Source organism: Aplysia californica, unplaced genomic scaffold (genome assembly GCF_000002075.1).
Source record: "Aplysia californica isolate F4 #8 unplaced genomic scaffold, AplCal3.0 scaffold00187, whole genome shotgun sequence".
NCBI classification, from domain to species: domain Eukaryota; kingdom Metazoa; phylum Mollusca; class Gastropoda; order Aplysiida; family Aplysiidae; genus Aplysia; species Aplysia californica.
In genome coordinates this window covers 712,260-732,312 of record NW_004797457.1, presented here as the reverse complement: position 1 = coordinate 732,312, position 20,053 = coordinate 712,260, and the positions used below count along the sequence as shown (strand labels likewise).

The 20,053-nt window shown below is 40.0% G+C and overlaps 1 protein-coding gene across 3 annotated transcripts in view; it reads left to right on the top strand.

Moving 5' to 3' along the window:
• The window catches only part of LOC101855726, a 37,193-nt gene that overhangs the window by 3,172 nt on the left and 13,968 nt on the right, over nucleotides 1-20,053 (top strand). For all 3 annotated transcript variants that reach the window (XM_005098592.3, XM_005098593.3, XM_035969827.1), the window contains exons 2-10: nucleotides 5,160-8,392; nucleotides 9,058-9,076; nucleotides 9,725-9,795; nucleotides 10,455-11,537; nucleotides 13,253-13,481; nucleotides 15,649-15,741; nucleotides 16,451-16,503; nucleotides 18,081-18,237; nucleotides 18,602-18,780. In XM_005098592.3, coding sequence (XP_005098649.1) covers nucleotides 5,177-8,392; nucleotides 9,058-9,076; nucleotides 9,725-9,795; nucleotides 10,455-11,537; nucleotides 13,253-13,481; nucleotides 15,649-15,741; nucleotides 16,451-16,503; nucleotides 18,081-18,237; nucleotides 18,602-18,780 — 5,100 coding nt within the window. In that variant the 5' untranslated portion in view covers nucleotides 5,160-5,176. The remainder of the gene's footprint in view (nucleotides 1-5,159; nucleotides 8,393-9,057; nucleotides 9,077-9,724; nucleotides 9,796-10,454; nucleotides 11,538-13,252; nucleotides 13,482-15,648; nucleotides 15,742-16,450; nucleotides 16,504-18,080; nucleotides 18,238-18,601; nucleotides 18,781-20,053) is intronic.

Below are 20,053 nucleotides of genomic sequence, written 5' to 3'. Positions count from 1 at the left end.
CTCTCTCTCTCTCTCTCTCTCCCCTGTCTCTGTATCACTCGCATTCTCTTTTTCTTTGTTTGTCTCAGTCTTTCTTTCTCCCCACCTATTTCCCACTCTATCTTTCTCTCCTGCCAACTGGGGTGTGTCATACATTTTGCTAGCATAGCACTTCCCCCCACTCTCTCTCTCTCTCACACACGCACGCACGCACGCACGCACGCACACACACATACACACACACACACACACACACACACACACACACCTCCGGGTCTGGGCGCTGAAACTTTCCAAAATCACAAAAGAGTTCCCCTACCGGGTCTGTATACTTCGTGACTTAGTTCCCGGTTACCGGGTCTGTATACACTAGTCTAGTATCTTGTGATTGCGCAAGCTTTTTATATTCCAGATTGCCCAAATGTATGGTTAACTTTGGCTGTCGTTATTCTCTCGAATAGCCGAACTGAAAGACGGCTGGGTTAGCTGTAGGCTCCTCCTATATGATGGCTAGACTGACAAACAGTCAAAAATAGGCCTACTGAATATCAACTTCATTTCTGTCAGAAGTTAATAGTTTTTGAAATATATCTGAATACATTGTTCTTTTATTAATAGAGATAGATTCTAGAGGTTCTTTGGACCAATCGGGGGATCCAGGGCTGCCCCACTGGGGTAAAAGAAAATCTGGGGGGTTACAAGAGGCATACCCCCCTGTTTTAATCCATAATTTGATATTTTACAGTTAGATTTGAAATTTTCTTGAAAATAATTGATTTGAGACAGTTTTAATGGCAGTACTGCAGTTTGACCCCCTGAAGCAGTGCATCTGTGTGTGGGAGTGAAAATTTTTGGTTAACCATTTACCTATTTAAAGTATAAAATTGTATACTTGTTCAAGCGGATGGCTAGAGAACGACAAAAACTAGACTAAATTTATGCTATTGGCCGATATTTATAGTAACAACGATCTTGTTTGACCTGGCAAGGGGGATGCCCGCCGTGTCATCTGATCGTGATTCTAAAAATAGTAATGATTTTGTGTAGCACACTGTTTGCACTGGCAGTTTCCAAGCTTCCCTCTTTGACTTTCCCAGTGGTTCCCCCAAGAAGTATACATTGCTTTTGCACCTCGGAGTATCCATTTGCAAACATTGCTGTCTCCAATAATATCTACTCCATTTGCAGCTCAGCGTCCTGTTGAGTCCAATCTCTTGTAAGTGTCCAATTTCTTGTGCTTACATAACTTTAAAAGAAACGATCCGGATCGAAACGGTCGATCATTTGCACTGCGTCGTTGAACTTTGTTTGAACTTGCTTTCGTACGTAGGCCTACTCTTAGACTTCTTCTCAGTTTATGTAGTGAACAGCATTAGAATCAATATGGGCGGAAGAATGGTGCTGCACAATCACAGACGACCGAATCGAACAGTTCTGCAAGTTGCAAAGAAAATAATCCGAGTCTGCAGGCTGCTGTCGTGCTGTTGTGTTGCCACCATGACTGTCAAAGTGGGAATCCTTCAATAACATAAAGCAAGCTGACTGTAAATATCGGCCAATGGCGTATTAGTTGTTGTTCTCTAGCTATCCGCTTGTTTGTATTTGTGTTATTTGAGACGAAACCAAAAGGTGCCTCACTGACAGTGCATGTATTTTAAACCTGAATAATTACTAATGAGATCTGTGTACTCGTCAGGTTTCTAAAAGTAATAGGGCCTAATATAAGTACGACTAGACTGTTTGGTGAGCCAAACTTTAAAGTACAGCTAGACGGCTAGGCTAACTCTGTACTAAGGCCATCTGCTGGTGAAATTTATAAAATCTATATTCCTTGACTACATATATCTATAGCAACGATGATATTCATATTAGTCATATTCAAAGAATACATTCAAGTAATTATTTATTATTATAGCACATGGTAACCATGGTAACCAAGCAAACATCCGCCATATTGGATAATTTCATCAAATTTCAAAAGCTATCTTTCTCTTAGTTTTCGTCTGTTGGCTTTCATTTTTAGCAAGTACAAACTACAACACATAAGTAATGAACAAATCACGCCAGATTTGTAATATTACGATTATGAAAAAAAATTGTGGACTCTGGAAATATGTACATGGATAAATAGCAAAAAAATCTCCAAATTCCCAGCAAAAACACTGATTGTGTAATTTTATTCTTTTATTATCCTCAAAAAGGGCTCTGTTTCAGTACAGGTCACCTATGGATGTACATTGTATAAAATTATAAAGCTGTTCAGATGAAAATAAAGGAGAAGAGTAATTTAAAGTCAGACAAATAAATATTTGAAAAAAAATGAAGAAAATATTAAAAAACATGACCCAAAATTGCAATTAAAAAAACAAACCCATTTTTAAATGACTTCTAAATATAATTGATTGAAGCGGGTGCTCGAAACTTTGAAGGAAATTAACAATGTCCTCCGAGCGCCTTTTGTTCTGCCAATTTTTTGGCCCCCGCAGCAGGGGTGTTTCGTGGGACGAACTAATACTAATGCAATGGTTGTTGTCCTCAACTCGCTCTCACACCGCTTCTCGTGAATGGATATGAATGAAACTTGGCAGCCAATCAGAAAAGAGGTCAATCTCGATGTATGCAGATTGACAAGTTTGTATTGATAACTTGCATTTGTGTTGCATTATAGTTACAATACAATAGATGTAGTCATTTTTATTTGCTTAATTGCATGAGAGAAGAATAGAAACAGAAAAGCTAACATCTTGAGAAGTGGTGTGGCATTGTGTTTGCGTTATGAAAGCCTATTCCCTTTTCTTGGGAAAGCACACACTTGGACTCATCCTGTTTGCTCTGTTTGGAAAAGTGAGGCAGTAAGATTGTTTTTAAAGAGTGTGGTATATTTAGTCCAGTCTGGGAAGATAGTCCCGTTTATACATTGTTATCGTTCATGCGCGGGTGCGTGAGTGCAGGCGTGCGCGCATGTGTGTGTGAGAGAGAGAGAGAGAGAAGGAGGGGGGGGTCTAAATATCTGTTACATGTATAGTTTGAGTTGTAGCCTACACATGCGAAATATTCCCATTACTTGTAAACTATAATATCTAAACGCATCTTAATCCACCACACAATAGGACACTGTCCCACAATGGATACAGAGACGATTTTATTTTCTATTACAAAGTGAGTATACTTTTACATGTAGACAACTGGATTTATTAGACTAATAAGTCCTGCTCTCTACTTACATTTTTGTGACAAATTGATCCAGAGCATTGCTTTGCAAGGAGGAACCTTTTATGTTACCAAGTTTCATTCAAATATGACTTTGGGAGAACATATGACTGATAATCTTTGTAAATCTGTAAAGAACGCCACTTTTTTTACCTGTCAATGTCTTTACGACTCAAAAAGTATGACAGATATTAAAAATCTGACTGCATGACTAGATTCTGCATTAAAAATGTATTAGACTGCCAAGTTTCATTTACATATTCCAAGAAATAGGCGAGCTATGACAAATTTGGTCTCAAAACCCACTGAAAACGGCCACATTTTTACCCATAAACGTCTTCATAACTCAAAGAATAGGATAGCTATGAAAAATCTGAAAGCAGGACTAGATTTTGCACTAGAAAATGTACTGTGTTGTCAAGTTTCTTTTAAATACTCCGAGAAATGAGCGAGTTATGACGAATATTGTCTCAAAACTCACCAAAGAACGTCCCATATTTGGGGGTTTTTTCATTATAAATAAAAGTGCACCAGAAATTAATTGATTAAAAAATCCGTAACTTTTTTGTTTATTGATGGATTTCAAAAATTCAAAAAGTTCCATGCGCTGTGAAGATAGAGCTACAAAATGCACCTATTTGCAAACACTTTATGGCAAAAAAAGGATTTTCGTGGTCATTGCTATACTTTCGTACAAGCATGAAGTTGGCGGTAAAACAAGGTTTTACTGTCCTTGGAGTTATACATAGTAAATCAGACTGTCCAACGTCAAGGGAACTTGTTTACCAATCACTAGATAAACTAATGAGTTACCTCCCTTCGATCTGTTCTCCCCCCTCCACCCCCACAGAACAGTGCTACTGACTGAAGTGTCTTTAGGCCATTCCCAAAGGGGGGGGGGGTATTGACATGTTCTTATGCATGGTAGAATTGTAAATGGGCTGATTTATCAATGTCATGCTCATACTGTGCTGGAACAACAGAGGGAACTGCTGCTTTTTCTTTCCTCATCTTTATTATTGTCATTTTCCTGTACTTCTTTTGGATGTTTGTCACTCTCTTGTGAACTGCTATTTCCGGAGTGCCTTGATAGTCGAAACAGACTTTGTGCTGTTGAGGCTTGAAAGGTGAGCAGAATGAACCTGATTCCCCGTTTGGATTTCTCTGTTGACTTCTACCCCTTTGCGCTCATATGACCTTATGCAGTTGTTAGTGTGAGTCCTCACTAAATAAAAGCCCCACGGGCATTCGCCAGCCTGTAATTTATTGGGCCTTATATCTGGCGACGCTAAATATTTTGCCTGGAGGTTCCAATGTTTCTCCGGGTGACTGAAAAATTAAATTCCTTTTTATAAATGGTATTGACCAAGGCCTAATTAGAATGTATTTTCCTAATCATCGCCTCAAATTTAGTCGGATTCAGGCAGGGATCGAAACTTGATATTGAATTACAAAGTTATGTTTTTTTCTAATTGTACATTACACATTGTATTGTGTTCGCTTGCGACACACTACATCACTGCATATCTATCCATATTGCCTGATTGTCAAGCAACCTCTGAGTAGATGCGCTGTGTGCCCCCTAGTGTGTAATGTGTTCTTCTGGTGGCCAGTTCGCTGACGGTGCAATGGGGTAAATTAACAGTAGTTTTATAAGGACGGTACAACTGAGACAGTTGGCAGATGGCGGTGTTAAGCGGAATACTATGTTTATATAGGGGATGCTTTTCATAGATTGGCAATACCTGATGGTGAGCAGGGCTGGCAGTACAACGAGGTTTGACTGAACGTCTATAACCTTGTGCTGGCATTTTTAATGTTTACCTAGTGCTGCTTCTCATAATCTTACTCAGTAGTACTAAACAGTTATATTTAAGAATATCTGTGTGACGTTGGTTAAAAAAATGATGTTACAAAATGAGTAAAAATGTATACTTCTTGTTGATTATTGCTCTTTTGCTTTCCCTCAGATATCTGAAGACTCAAGATGGATAGTGAAGAGGCGATTATGGAAAATGAGAATAACTCTAATCTGGAGTCTCAGTCAAACATGAGAGAACAGATGACTGAAGGTCGTCCTCCTTTGCCTCAAGCACCCCCTGACAGGGATGAAAATTCCAGTGCAAATATAAACAGCAGAGGGAGTCCTTTGCCTCCTAGTACCAGTCAATATAGTGACACAGCTCGTGACTCATCTGAGGGACAAACTTCACAATTAGGAGGTCAGAGGCCAGAAAAAACAGATGAGACTGCCATGGTGGAGCCAGCTACTAGTGCTTCAGGGTCAGAGCAAGACTCTCAAATTGAACCGTTAGACTATGAAACTTTGGTTGGAGGTGAGAATGAAGATTCTGGTGAGTTGAAACGTGTTGGAAAAGCTGTGGAGGAAGATGCCCCTGTAGAAATGTGTATTGACAGTGCCACAGACTCAAGTGAAAGAAAGGTAGAGTGTGGTGACTCTTTGTCTGAAGTCACTTTGGGGGAGGATGAGAGTTTGACTTGCTCTGGTGAAACAAATGACAATCTTAAGGAACAACAGGTCCAAGAATTGCCAGAGAATGACAATGGAGACAACAATATAACTGCAGTCACGAGCAGCTCTTCAGAGGATAAGAATTCCCTTCTTCCAAAAAAGACGGAAGTTGCAGGCGATGATGCTGAGAAAATGGAACTTGATGAGGGAGGCACGTGGGAAGATGACTTAGATTTATTACCTGATGATGAAGACCCTGGTCAGACAGTTGATGGTGACAGCGCTGGACACACTGTATCTGAGAGGGAAGAGGTTGGCCCTGTGACGGGAAGTCTTGAACATGGTTCAAGTCATTGCATGAGGTCCGAGGAAAGACAGAAAATAGTTGATGAAGAAATGGGTTGTGATAATGAAGCGGAAAAAGAGGTGGCCAGCAGTGTGAAGGAATGTTGTATGCAGGAGGCTGTCGGTCAGGAAAGTATCGAGTTTACAGGCAATGTTGAGTTGTCTAAGCAAATGGAAGATGAGCAAGTATATAAAGACTCTAGCACAGCACAGGGAGAAGGGCCATCTGAAATCAGTTCAATATCACAAGAAAAAGATGCAAGTGAAGGTAATGAAGAAGACTGTCCACAAACAGTCGAAATTTCTCATGTGGATACAGATGTTAAGGCATCAGTTGAAGGTGGTGGAATCGTAATTGACAATCAGAAAGCAGACAGTATTAATGCATCGACAGAAGAAATGTCTGTTGATGTCTCCAGTGATCTAGTTCTTGAGAAAGATGATGAAAGAGGAGAAAATAACCCTGTTACATTGTCTGATAGTAAATATCTTGATGCAGAAGACGATGTGGACATGGGTCCCAGTGAGGCACAAGATGATTGTGCCAAAATGGAAAAGGGACTCGATGAGGGACAAGATGATAGTGCTAAACTAGAAACAGGACCCATTGAGGAACAAGATGGCTCCGCTGAACTGGAAACCGGACCCAGTGCTGTGCAAGAGAACACTGCGGAACTAGAAACAGGATCCACAATGGGACTACATAGCACTGGTGAACCGGAAACAGGACCCATTGAAGGACGAGATGACAATACAGAACTGAAAACAGGATCCAAACAGGGACAAGATGCAATTGCCGTACCTGAGACAGGACCCAGTGAAGGACAAGATGCCATTGCCATACCTGAGACAGGACCCAGTGAAGGACAAGATGACATTGCTGAACCTGAAACAGGATCTCCTGAAATAGGTTTCAATGAGGGACAAGATAACACAGCTGAACTGAAAACAGGACCCAATGAAAGACAGAATGACATTGCCGAACCGAAGTCTGGACCTGATGAAGGACAAGATAACATTGGTGAGCTAGAATTGGGACCCAGTGAGGTACAAGATGATGTTGCTGACTCAGAATCAGGACCCAATGAGGGACAAGATAAAACAGCTGCTACTCCCACAGAAACAGAAGTTGAAGAAGAATCTGAGCCGCCAGATACAGAAGTGAAAGACGAGACACCAGGAGAAAAGATGTTGCCTTGTAATGATGAAGGATTCGCTGAAACTGATGGTCAAGCACCTGTCGCCCCTGTAGCTTCTAGCCAGGATGCACAAAGTGAAAATTCTGTCGTGGATGAAAGTGCTGTAACCTCTTGTTCGGGAACATCGGTTACCGGTGATATTCGTATGGAAGATAACCCAGATCGAAGTACCAGAACAGATTCTGCTGTGGAAGAAATGTCAGCGGAAATCTCTGCTAATGCGAGTGGCAAAACTGAAGGGGAACAAATGTCTGAGCCTGAAGTCCTGGCTGCTGACAAAACTTCTGATGGACCAATGGAAGACTCTGTCACTCAAATTGACTCTGTTCCTCAACCAAATGAAGAGAAATGTAATTTGACCACTGCTCAGGAAAATGTATGTGTGGATGCTAAAGAGACGGAAGAGTCAGAGGGGACCTTGGGAATGGACAGTCATGAGGAAATGGAAATTGATCAGCAAGAAGAGGTATCATCTCAGAATGAGGGGCAGAAATCATCGTCAGAAAAAGGTCCAGACGCTGAAGCGACATCAGATTCTGCTGCAGCTTCTGAGAAGAATGAATCTGTCTCAGATATGGGTGACAAAGTGGATGAAAGGGAGATGGATGTTTCAGATGTGTCTCCTGAAGCTGACTCTTCTGTTGAACTGACATGTGCCAAACAGAAACAGTCTGAAGAGGAATCGAGTGAACCAAAAGAAACTTCTGAATTAACAGAAGGAAATGGAAGTTCCAGTGTGGAGGTGTCTGAAGATGGGGTTGCTGTGGGCACAGAGGTTAACCAAGAAGTAAGTCTTGGGAATGACAGTAATAGTGTAGTGACAACTGAAGACGGTAAAGTCAGTGATGTGAACAAGACAGCTCCCACTGACGATGATGATGACATTGAAATTATTGATGTTAAGAAAGAGAGAGAAGAAACTTCGATGGATACATCAGCTTCAGAGAGCTGTGTGGTCAAATCTGAAGTGAAACAGGAGCCAGAGCCAAAAGTCGGAAAAGAGACAGAGCCAGAGGATGATGTTGTGGTTCTTGATGATGATGATGATGATGTTGTTGTTGTACCAGTGAAAGCTGAGGTTGCAGAATCAAAAGACTCGAAGGCTGAAGAGAATGGCCTTGGCATTATGATTTCTTCTGTCGCTGGTCAACAGCACATGCTCCATGCCAGTGCAGACAACAGTGAGGTGAGCTCTTTTTCTGTCTTTACCTTTAATTGTTAATATACTATTTACAATGATTTGGGATGTCAGTAATCTGTTATCCTGGAACTGACATTTATATATTACTATTACTATTTAAATCAGTAGAACTTTTAATCAACTTCTGAATTGTTTCCTTTGTATTTATCTTATCGATTGTTTTCACGATTTTTCTTGTTTTTCTTTATGGTGACCAGTCTTATTTATAACTTGTAGTTAAGCAAAGTTTTGTTGTCTGATTTACCACTTTCACTTTATGGGTTCCTTTTGCTCTCCTACATTTGATTTGTGTGACTTTATTGGTTATCAGTATGTTTTGATAGTCTTTATTATTTTCTCCAGATCAGATTACAATGTAACTTGGTGATAAATAAATTTAGCGTATATTATCATTCTTGATTCATTCATGGCTTTTTGATTATAATAATTTTTTTGTTTTTTTTCTATTTTGCCTTGGTGTTGAAATAGTAGAATTTCTCATTCCCAAAACTGTCACTTATAGTATAGGTGGGCCAGTGTCTCTGCAAAGCCATTTTTGTAATCAACTGAAATGGTTGCAAAAATGTTATTTGTACTTTAATAACAAGGAAATTTCTGTAAAACGATCTTTAAGTTTTTATCTTAACATTCTTTTTTGTTTGCATTTTCAGACGTCTTCAAAACCTCAAGGTAAATCTTGTTGTCTTTTCTGATAGTAATAAAATCTGTTTTCAGTCTGTTTCACTGTTTGTTGTATAAATTTGATTTTTTTTTTTTCATACATAAAATAAATTTTACATGTAGATTCAGTGGTTGGGCTTGTCATATTATGATGCAAATAGTTGTTTTAGGGAGTTACAAGGGACAGATTGTTTGAGCTGCTCTAGGTCAAAATATTATTGAAGAGCGGTCTTTAGTTTTTGTATTATTATTGTTTACAAAGTTTGAAATATGATCGAGCTTGGTAGTTTGTTCATGTTCAAAAGATGGTTGTACAGTATTCAGTTTCAATGTCTTAATGGAGTTCAATCATTACCGCTTTTGTCAGATGGCAAGGGTTGTTTTTATTGTAATTATGTGTTCTCAGGATCACAAAGGTGGGCGCTTACTCACAGACGTACACATGTAGTTGGTGTAGTTTGCTCCTTTCCTGTCAAACATCATCGTCCCTCTCTCGCTTACTTTTCTCTCTTTAAAAAAAAAATGTTATTCTCTCGTAACACTTAATTTTGGCTCTTGACTCTTGTATGACCTATTTGTGTGGCCAGTACCACAAAACTCACACACACGCTCAAAGTATCCAATATTAATTCCTTAAAAAAAAAATTTGTACTTCAGAAAAGAAACAAGGTGGGTCTAAGAGCAAATCTGGGAAGTCAAAGACTCACACTTGCATTGTTTGTCAGAAGGTGAGTTCTGTGGTGTATGATTTTACAGTAATCTTGCTGCTTTGAATAAGTCAAATGGAATTTTATGCCATGCAGCAGCATCTCTACTTTTATCTCTAAAGAGGAAATTGTTTGCTGTGTAATAGTTGACCTTTTATGTTCTGTGATGATGGGCTCATGTAGCATGTAGGCCAATGCATGCCAGAAAATGTCAGCTGCAGTGAGTACAAGGAAACAGACCTGCCAAGTACTCTTGATACTTGCAGGTAGAACACTAGTAGATCTAGTTCTGAAAGAGAATTTTAAAGTTTTCTTCTTTTTTTTTTGGGGGGGGGGGGGGGGGGTCCTTTTTGGACTGCAGTGTGTTTTTATAGAAGAAATTTAATAATCTTCATTTTCTTTCTTCTTTTTTTTTTTTCTTCTCCTTTTACTAGAGCCTGCACACTTTCTTTTTTTAGGGATATGTGTTGTCCATGTAATAGTAATACAATTGCTATATTTAATAATTTATTGTAGTTTGCTACAGTAAATAGACTTTATCGCCTTTTCAGAACTTTTTTGTTTTGCCTCGTTGGATTGCAAATTCAATAATTTGGCATCAGAACTGAGTTACGAATATATATATTTAGTTTGGTGTCTATACTTTGACATAGATCTCCTTTGATTCTTTCTGTCATCAGGTGGGTCGGTGCAAGTACAATATCGTCCGAAATGGAGATGTGAAGCACTTGTGTGATGATGCTTGCTTTAAGAAGTTCCGCTCCTCTCCCAGCTCCTTCCTGAAATACAAAGACCCTGGCAAGAAGGCAAAGGATGCGGCAACAACAGCAGAAACCAAAACCACACAGATGGAGTCTTCAGCACTCAAGGGAGCTCTGAGTTCCCCTCCTGGTTCTGCTACCACAGGCTACAAGACATGTGTAGTGTGTCAGCTGATGAACTTGAACACATACCCATTCTGCAACTGGCTAGGGCTGGATTTTTGTGGAGAGGCTTGTCTGGGGAGATTTCAGGCCAATTTAGCCAGCACTTGTTCTTTCTGCAACGCATTTGTTCCCGTTGAAATGAGAACTGTATTTTGCTTGAAGATTGGAAATGAAGTCCGCCCTTTCTGCAAGTCAAAATGCTACAGTGAGTTCAGGAGGATGTTGAGACTGTGTGCGTTCTGCCAAAAAAATTTATCTTCAGTTCCCGACGCTGTAACTAAGACTGTGGGGGGCTCGAAAACGAAGGAGTTCTGCTCTAAAGAGTGCCTGAAAAAAATGGAAGAGCAATTCAACGATGTTGAGATACTGGATGCAAAGAACGCTCCAGTTATTTCAGGTGACACTTCTTTGGCATGCGCAGTGTGCCTGAAGAAGGGCGCGATGAAGCACACAGTTCGCATTGGCGACAAGACTAGTGCACTGTGCAGCGACCTGTGCCTTTCTGCCTTCCAGTACACCAACAAGATTGGCATGAACCGGTGCGAGAGCTGTGGCAACTTGTGCACTGCAGAGGAGATGCAGGCCCACTTTGTCCAGTTTGAGGGGCAGATGAGGCACTTTTGCAGTGACTCGTGTGTGAACCGTTTCCGCGTACTGAAGACAAAGATGGTGCCCTGCTCCTGGTGCAGCACCAGCAAGCCCAACTTTGACATGATAGAGCGGCTGGATGTGGAGAGCAAGTACCAGCTCTTCTGCTCGCTTAACTGCCTGTCTCTTTATCGTGTCAACCTCCAGGCCAAGTCCAGCCAGGCTGTCTCCTGTGACCAGTGCAAAAAGGTGAGCACTTTTGTCATTGTCCCTTTTGGGGGGGGGGGGGGTGATGAAAAATAAATTATTTTAAAGTTTGTTTTGTTCTTTTTGTCAGGAGTACTACTATAATGCCTTCCTAGAAACAATTTCATTATTTTGAAGGGGCATCACAGGGCCTAATGCGCTGTGGAAGAAGAATGAGGAAGAAAACTGCTACCACTTGCCAGAGTAAATAGCACATCTAAGCATAAATGTTACTGTGTTTTTCCACTTTTAGTAGTATCACAGGGACTGCCCCTTATGCAAGGGGAGGGGTGTATTAGGCCTACCTTCAGGGGGGGGGGGGGGGTTTGTGCGTGCGTGTGTGCCTACATGCGAGAAAAATGGGAGTCCTCTTTTGAATCGCTAGGTCTTGTTCATATTCAAAGCTTCAAAGATTATCATTATTTGATTTGTTGGACAGTATGTCTCTCTCGTACCCATAGCACTTTTTTGGCAACAAGTTAATTGTTTTCAATTGAGCAGATGCATCCAGTTTTGGTTGCTGTTCTCTTGTGAAAAGTGCGTTGAGTGAAGTAGTGTTGCAGGAGTTTTTTTTAAATCAATCTCAATTTTCTTTTCTTTTGTTAATTCTCCATTATTTGAGCTGTTATGATTGCTGCTCAGGAGGTGTATGAGAGGTATCACTGGCCCTAGCTGCCTTCCTTCTCATGTTTTCATGTTGTCTTTTTAAAAATGCATTATTATAGCAAATATTGTGATCTTTTGGGTAAAAAAAAAAAATTCAGTTTGGGTCAGTCTGTTTTAAATATGATGGCTCTAATGGGATTGATATCTTAACCCACATCCTGCGGGGGCCGGGTTTATGTCGCCCGATAAGCCTATTTCAGCACTTCGCCTGCGTTCTGGTCCCGAGTCAGTCTAGCCCCTGGCTCAGCGAATGTGCACTGCGCATCATCTCACGTGAAATTCGGGTCCCGAGTTGGATCCCCATTCAGGCAGGTCAAGAGTGTGTGCGTCAGTCTGCTTGAGTTTGTGTGTGTTTGTGGCCTTCTTCTATAACTGCCTGCGTTGGTTCGTAATCGAGACATACGTCTCATTCAAAACATGCCAAGTTGGTAGCTCTAGATGTTCGTCGAATGAAATTACAGAAGAAATTGACCCACTTAGACATGAGGAGCTCGAAAGGATTGTCAGGAAACAAGACTTCCATTTTTCTATACAAAATCTTTCAAATGAGCTTAATTTTGTATGAAATGATACTACCTGATAAAAAATAAGCTTTTTGATTGTTTTGAATACCATTGTGCAGGTACAAAGAACAATTTGAGTGCAAAACATTCGGAAATTGACCTATATTACCCCCTTTCGAACCTCAGGTCATTCATAACAACAAGAGCGTCTAAAAAGGTTATTCGAATGGGCGTAACTACTCGTAATGTCTTATCAGCTTGTGAGAGGGGGTTATTCATGTGTATGTAACACTTTATAAATAGAAAGCTTTGAAAGATAGAACGTTATTTTCATCATTGATTAACACACTCCTGCGGTATTCATGGCGAAAACACGTTTCCCGGCGGGCGCTGTACACCAACAGTACACACTGAGTGACCCCGGCGGCCTGCCCGGAACGTCTGACGTAATCGGTTGCTGATAAGATTCGCATCTCAGCACAGATGCAGGACAAGAGTTAAGACTTTTTGGCATTTCTCTCATGACATTTGTATTAAATTTCTCTTCAGACTGTTCCTGCCCAGTATCACCTGACAATGAGTGATGCTTCGGTGCGCAACTTCTGTTCTTACACATGTGTTATGGCATTCCAAGCTCAGTTTGCTGCAAAACCTCAGACTACTTCTCTTGGTCCAGTAAATTCGGTAGCACCACAGCGTCAGCAGCAGCAGCAACAACAGCAACCGCAGAAAGCAGCAACGGGGGGAAAACCGCGTGGACGAATGAGCACAAGACAAAGTGAGTTCTTAGGTTAAACTAATTGTAGATTGTTAGTTACATTCACCCCTGCAGTAAAAAGTACACCTGCCGTGTTACAGCGTGTTGTAAAAGGCAACCAAAGATGCATAGGTCTGGTCCCCCAAAAAGTGCCAATTTGCGGAGGGCCAACTACCTGACCCAGTATAAACGGAAAGTTATTGAAACATAAACAAACACGCCTTATAATTTTTCCATCTTGGGGGACGGAGGAGTTTCTGTATCAGCAGGAACAATGAAGGACAGCAGACAAAACCGAAAGGACTCTTCTGACCCGAAACCTTCTCTGTCAAACGAGTCTCTCCAGATTGCGTCGTGGAATGTTCGCGTCATGTATGAAGCAGGAAAGAATTCTCAAGTGACACAAGAGATGAAGAGCTACAGGCTGCACATACTAGGAGTCAGCGAAACGTACGGGATACAGTCTGGGAAACCCACTGGATACAGTCTGGACAGAAGCAGCTCAGCTCAGGGGAACAAATATTGTATTCTGGGAGGGAAGACAAGCACCATGCGGAGTGCGTTGGAATTATTTTGAGTAAGTATGCACAGAAGTCACTTAGAGGATGGGAACCACAGGGGGAGAGGATCATCATGGCTTCTTTCACTACCAGTAGTAAGAGCATCAACATTAACATAGTACAGATCTACGCCCCAACAAATGAAGACAAGGATGCTTTTTACATGCCGGCTCGAGGGGGGTCATTGACAAGCTACCAAGGAAAGATGTCAACATCACAATGGGAGATGTCAATGCCAAGATTGGTCAGGACAACGTAGGTTATGAGGGAATTATGGGACAACATGGCTTGGGACAAATGAATGAGAATGGTGAGTGATTTGCAATTATATGTACTTTCGACAGTTTTGTCATTGGAGGCTCTGTTTTTCCCCACAGGAGGATCCACAAGGCTACATGGGTATCACTGGATGGAGTAACGGAGAACCAGATCGATCATTTTGGTATCTCTCGTAGGTACAGGGGTTCACTGGAAGATGTCACAGTACAGAGAGGGGCAGACGTTGGATTGGATCATCATCTGCTGTTAGCAAAACTCAAGCTTCATCTAAAAAAACATGGAACCAGAACAGGAACCAAAAGAATGAAGTTCCAAGTAAGTCTATTAGACGGACACAAGAAAGAGGAGTTTCAACTGCAATTGAGGAACAGATTTCAATCTTTGGTGGATTTTGGTGAAGATGCACTATGAAAGTTGCAGGTCGCAGTAGAGGGAAATACACTAGGAGACGTTGAATCCTTCTGCTATCTTGGGAGTATAATTGACAGAGAGTAACAGGTGCTGAAATAAAGTCCGGCATTGGAAAGGCACAGACTGCGTTTTTTTCTTTGAACAGGATCTGGAGGACCAGGGATATCTCACTTCGAACAAAGCTGAGAATTTTCAACTTAAATGTGAAGTCAGTCTTATTGTATGAATGTAAGACGTGGAAAGCAATTTAGATGTGCATAAAGAGGATCCAGTTTTTTTTTAGAACAAGTGTCTGAGGAAGCTACTGAGGATCAGATGGACTGACCGGATCACCAACGATGAAGTATTAAGAAGAACGAGACAAGGCCCAGTCAGAGATGAGATGGGAAGAAGGCGTTGGTGATGGATTGGACACACTTTCCGGAAGTCAGGCAGCTGCATAACCAGGAAAGTGTTACATTGGAATCCACAGGGTAAAAGATCAAGGTGAGGACCACGTGGAACCTGGAGAAGAGTCACAGAAATGTATGTACAGAAAAGTGGGAAGACATGGAGTGACATCTAGGGTCTAGCCCAGGATAGGGAAAGGTGGAAAATGTTTGTTCGTGGCATATAAATTTGATCCAGGGTGAGAAAGGCAATGATGGTGATGATGAAGTAACATTGCTTTGTGAATGAAAGATTGCAGTTTTGATTTTGTGTTGTTTGTGTTCACTCTCTATTACTTTTTTTTGTGATTGATATTTACAGAATTGATTTTTTAAACTGTATTTTATATTTTTGTGCTGCCGACTTGACATATTTTAACCAGAATTCAATATCTTTCATATTGGGGATATGGTCACACTTTGATTATCAAATTGCGATTGGATGTCAGGTGAAAACATATAATTTTCTTACAGAGAGATTTATCTGTATTTGTTGTCTGTCTCCTCTAGAGTCCAAAAAGAATGCGCCAGCACCGGTAGCCCAAGGGCCGTCCATTCCTGTCATTTCCAGTGTAGTGTCCCTAGCTCCAGCTACTCAAAAAGGTTTGTAGCTTGGTAATATTGTAAATCCTTATGCCTACTACAAAGAGCTGTCAGAAAAAGAATGTTCATTTGCGTAAAGATTTTGTCTCGAGTCCTCTTGTCTGTAATTGTGATAAATCAAATTGGAAGCATTGAGATCCTGTTGGTCTTTGGACTTTTTTAGTTCTTAATGTTAAGAGGCACACTGCATCAAGCTTGAATAAACTTGCTGTTTTAAAGATGGTTAACAATGACATTTACTGTTTCAATGAACGTGCCTGTCATTCCCAACATCTCTACGTGTCGCTCTCAGGGGTAAATATTTTTGGGATTTTTTTAAGGTTAAAAAGATTTGAGCATTTTTATATTTATTTCTTCAGATACCTTTTTTTAAAGTAGAAAAATTGTTGAACAAGTAAACTACATTCAACTGAAACTTGAGATAGGCTAAAGTTAAGTTAATGAATACTTTGCAAAAAGTTCAAATTCAAGCAGCTTGAATTGTGAAAAAATATAACAGGATGTGTTTCTTTCAGTTCAACTCAAGTAGCTTGGATTGCTATTGTAAAATGTTTAGAAGACATTAAATAGTGCCTTTTTTTATCTGAAGAAAACAAAATAGAGTTTAAAATTTGTGTCAAAGGCAGTGTTGGAAAATTTTGTTAAGATTTTGTTGTTTTTCATATTACATTGTCAGGGACGATATTCAGATTTTTTTTCTACTCCACAGCCATAACATTGCCCCCAGTTGCTGCAGCAGTTCCTTTTCATTCAAATTCAGAGGTACTGTTATTTTTCTTATTATTTCAGTTATAGCCAAGCTTTGTGGTTGAGGTGTCTGTAAGGTACTTTTCTGTAGGTTTAGCAGCCGTTCTCTCTTTATTGAAGCAGGAGGAAGAAGCTTTCCTGAGGCCCTGCTGGGGAAGGCTCTAGAAGAGCAGGTGTCACAAGGTATGGGGAGGTTTGTCATAAGGAAAACATTGTTGGATTTTGTATGTTGATTTTGTTGAGGTAGTGGTTCAGAAGTATACTTTTTGTTGGTGAGTGAAATATTAAGTTTGTTCTGTTGATAACTTTTAGGGAAATCATGTTTCATCACATTTCCATGGGTTGGGTTGAAGACTGGCCTTTTTGTTGCTCCCTTACTCTTTTGTTCATGCATGGCTAATTTTTTTCTGAGTTACAATTGAATGAAATTATGAAGGCTGTCTGTTTAATGTTATCGTGCTCAAATTTTGTTTACTGAAAGTCGATTACTGAGGGAATTGATTCTATGTTTTATTGGCTTGTAGTGAAATGCTAACTTATTTTGCTGTGTTTTGCTTTTCCCTTTATGACAGTTGTCTTTTTTGCTAAGGGTACTTAGTCTTGTACGGTTTAGATATAATATTTATGAATATTTACTTTTTCAGGGTTGGCTTGTTGGTCGGCCCAAGCAATGTCATGATGCATTTTTGGATGTTGATCTGAAAAGTTGTCGAAATTTGGCTTACTTTGATTGTAGTGGTGACTTTCCAATTTGAGGCTTCCTGTTTCCCGTTTACATCATTTATGTGCAGGATCATGAGCTGATGAAGTGTTACCTTATTTATTCAGTGCACAGGTGTCTGTGGTATAATGGATTTACTTTTTGTTGTTGTATGCAAAAGATGTGAGAATGAGTCTCGTATGGGGGGAATATTTTATTTTCTCCTTTTTTCTATTAGAATACTGTAATCTACTTTTCATGGCTTTGCACTGCCAGCAATGATAGTACATAACAAGATGGGCCACTTCTCTCTTTGAGCCAATTAAAAAAGTGTCCTCAAAATTTGGTGGCGCCCTCTTCACAAAAGCGCACTCTTTGCGAACAGAGTTACCCTACTTGAGTTTTTAAAAATCAAAGTGAAACTAGCATGTTTTGGGATAAATTTCGGAAGAACGCTTTTTTAAAATGGTTACGCTGACAAAAAACCTTTTCCGGAGGAAAGGGTGATGGTTTTCTTCGTTTAATTTGACTTTAGAATGAAAGGCGAGAGGTCATTAAAATATAAAAAACCCTAAAACTACGCACTGAACGTACCCGAACTGCTGATGAACAGCAGTCGATCTGCGCACGCAAGGAGGTGCTATTCCTATTCTTCTTCTGGAAAAACGAAAGAGAGCTTCAAAACAGACTGCAGCGCCATCTGAAGCAAAGAGCATACTTCCTGCGGACACTTTTTTGGCTGAGTGAACCATCTTGTTATGTACTATCATTGCTGCCAGACAGGGCCCGAAGCAGCCTGCTCCTTATGTTGACTAAATTGATGTTGATAGGGATGTAAAACATTTACTATTATTTTTTACAGTCTTTGTCTATTGCTTTTGTTACTCCACAGTTGAACAGAGTGCCTTCTGCAGATGCAAAGCAACATATTGTAGTTCAAGAGCCACCAGCAAAAGTCATGAAGAATAAATTAGTTCAATGTCGGCCCTTGACTCTTACCAAGGCGACGTCTTGTCGTCCTCACTCACAACCTAAAGAGGTCCAAACAGGTGAGAAGTTTGCTTGGGATTTGCTCAAAGAAAAGGGGGTGGGTAATGAGATTACGCTGTTTGTTTGTTGTTGTTTTTTTGGGGGGGGGGGGGGCGATGTTGTTTCATTGGAAATTATGCTTTTGGTATTGAACGTTGTGATCGGATTTTTTTGGTTTGCTTGTGGTGAATTTTTCACCTGCTTTATCCAACAGTGGTTTTTGTCTTGTTTGCCATACATAGTACTTTTTAGTCCTTTTAGAATCGTTCTTAGATGTTGTAAAGGCAATTACATGTGGAATGGAATTATTTAATTTGTAGACACAAAGACTACAGTTACCATCAGGGCAGGGTTCTTCATATTTAATTTTTATGTGCTTTGCAGATGAAATCCCTCCGAAAAACGTGGCAATTCCCATCCCAGTCCCGATCTACATCCCAATGCCCACAGTAATGTACTCGGCTCCCACACCGCAGTTGGTGCCTATCCCAATCCCTATTCCGGTTCCTATGTTTATCCCCACCACCAGGAAATCTGCCAACGGAATCCTCAAAGCGATAAAGGTTTGGATTGTCTTGACTTGATGTAGTCGATATGTGCAGAGTTAAGAGTTCACTTATTGCAGACCTGCCAAGCGCTCCGATAAAATGGGTGGTGTTTATTTTTTTTGCTGTTGTTCGAAGAATCCTGATTGAAAATGGACAAAATCTTATTTATTTCTTGAAATTTGTTTCAGTTAGGTCGAATGCAACTTATTGTAAATGACTTGAAAATACATTTTTATTGGTGTTTATTTGCAATGTTTCAGCGACTTGTTGTAAATAAAGTGAAAATACACATTTTTATTTGTGTGTATTTGCTATACATTTTGTTTGCTATCATTGGTTTGTTACCTAATCATGATCTAGTTGGGTTCTGGAAATTTCCATCTTTTGGTCATTGAGTGATTGACAGGTCTACTTATTGTCTCACTCCATGTTGTGTCCTGGGTCATCAATAAACAAAGTGAACGTTGCAACGTTTGTCATGCCGGGATAGAGTAATATTAGTCATAGATTGTATAGATAAAAGAAAGTAGGCTCTGTGTAGTGTACAGTTTATTTTTACTCTGAGAGACCCTATAACATTCTCCACATTCAGTACATGCTGCAATTTTGCCGGTACTTAATGGCAACATACTAAGAAGATTTTTTTCACTGTTTAATGCATACCCATTCTCACCGGGGTAAAGTAGTGGCAATTTGTGAAAAGTTCCCTGTCTAAGGATACAACGTCAAGTCCAAACTGGGAATCAAACTTGTGACCCAACAGTTGTGACTCCTACCTAATTACTAGTCTACAAATTAAACTTAAATGTTTTCCTCTCTGCATCGTTTTCCCACCCTAACAAAGTCACAAAATCGTCTAGTTGTGAATATCGGGAGGAATTATAATCTAGAATGACTTCTGGCTGTTGTTTGGTATAAGTTTGTTGACAGGTTGGTTCTCATCTCTTAGAGGGAATGTAATGTATTTAACTTGAGTTGTTTCCTTTGAGTGTGTTGTTTTTGGCACATATGTGTTCATGGAATAATATCATGTGTTATTCTTTTGAGATCTGTTAACAGTATAGCAGTCACATGATCAAATAGTACATTTAGCCGTATGAAATGACCAAAAACTCGCGTTTGCTCAATGTAAAAAACCCAACACCTCTTTTTCCCTTTTGCATTTACAATGGGGTTGCTCTGATTTTATTTACTTTGTAATGTATAATCAAATGAGATATTTTTTGCTGCTAAATATTTAGCTAATTCTCTTGTTTAGTTAAAATACAATCTTTGCTTGTAAAAAAAA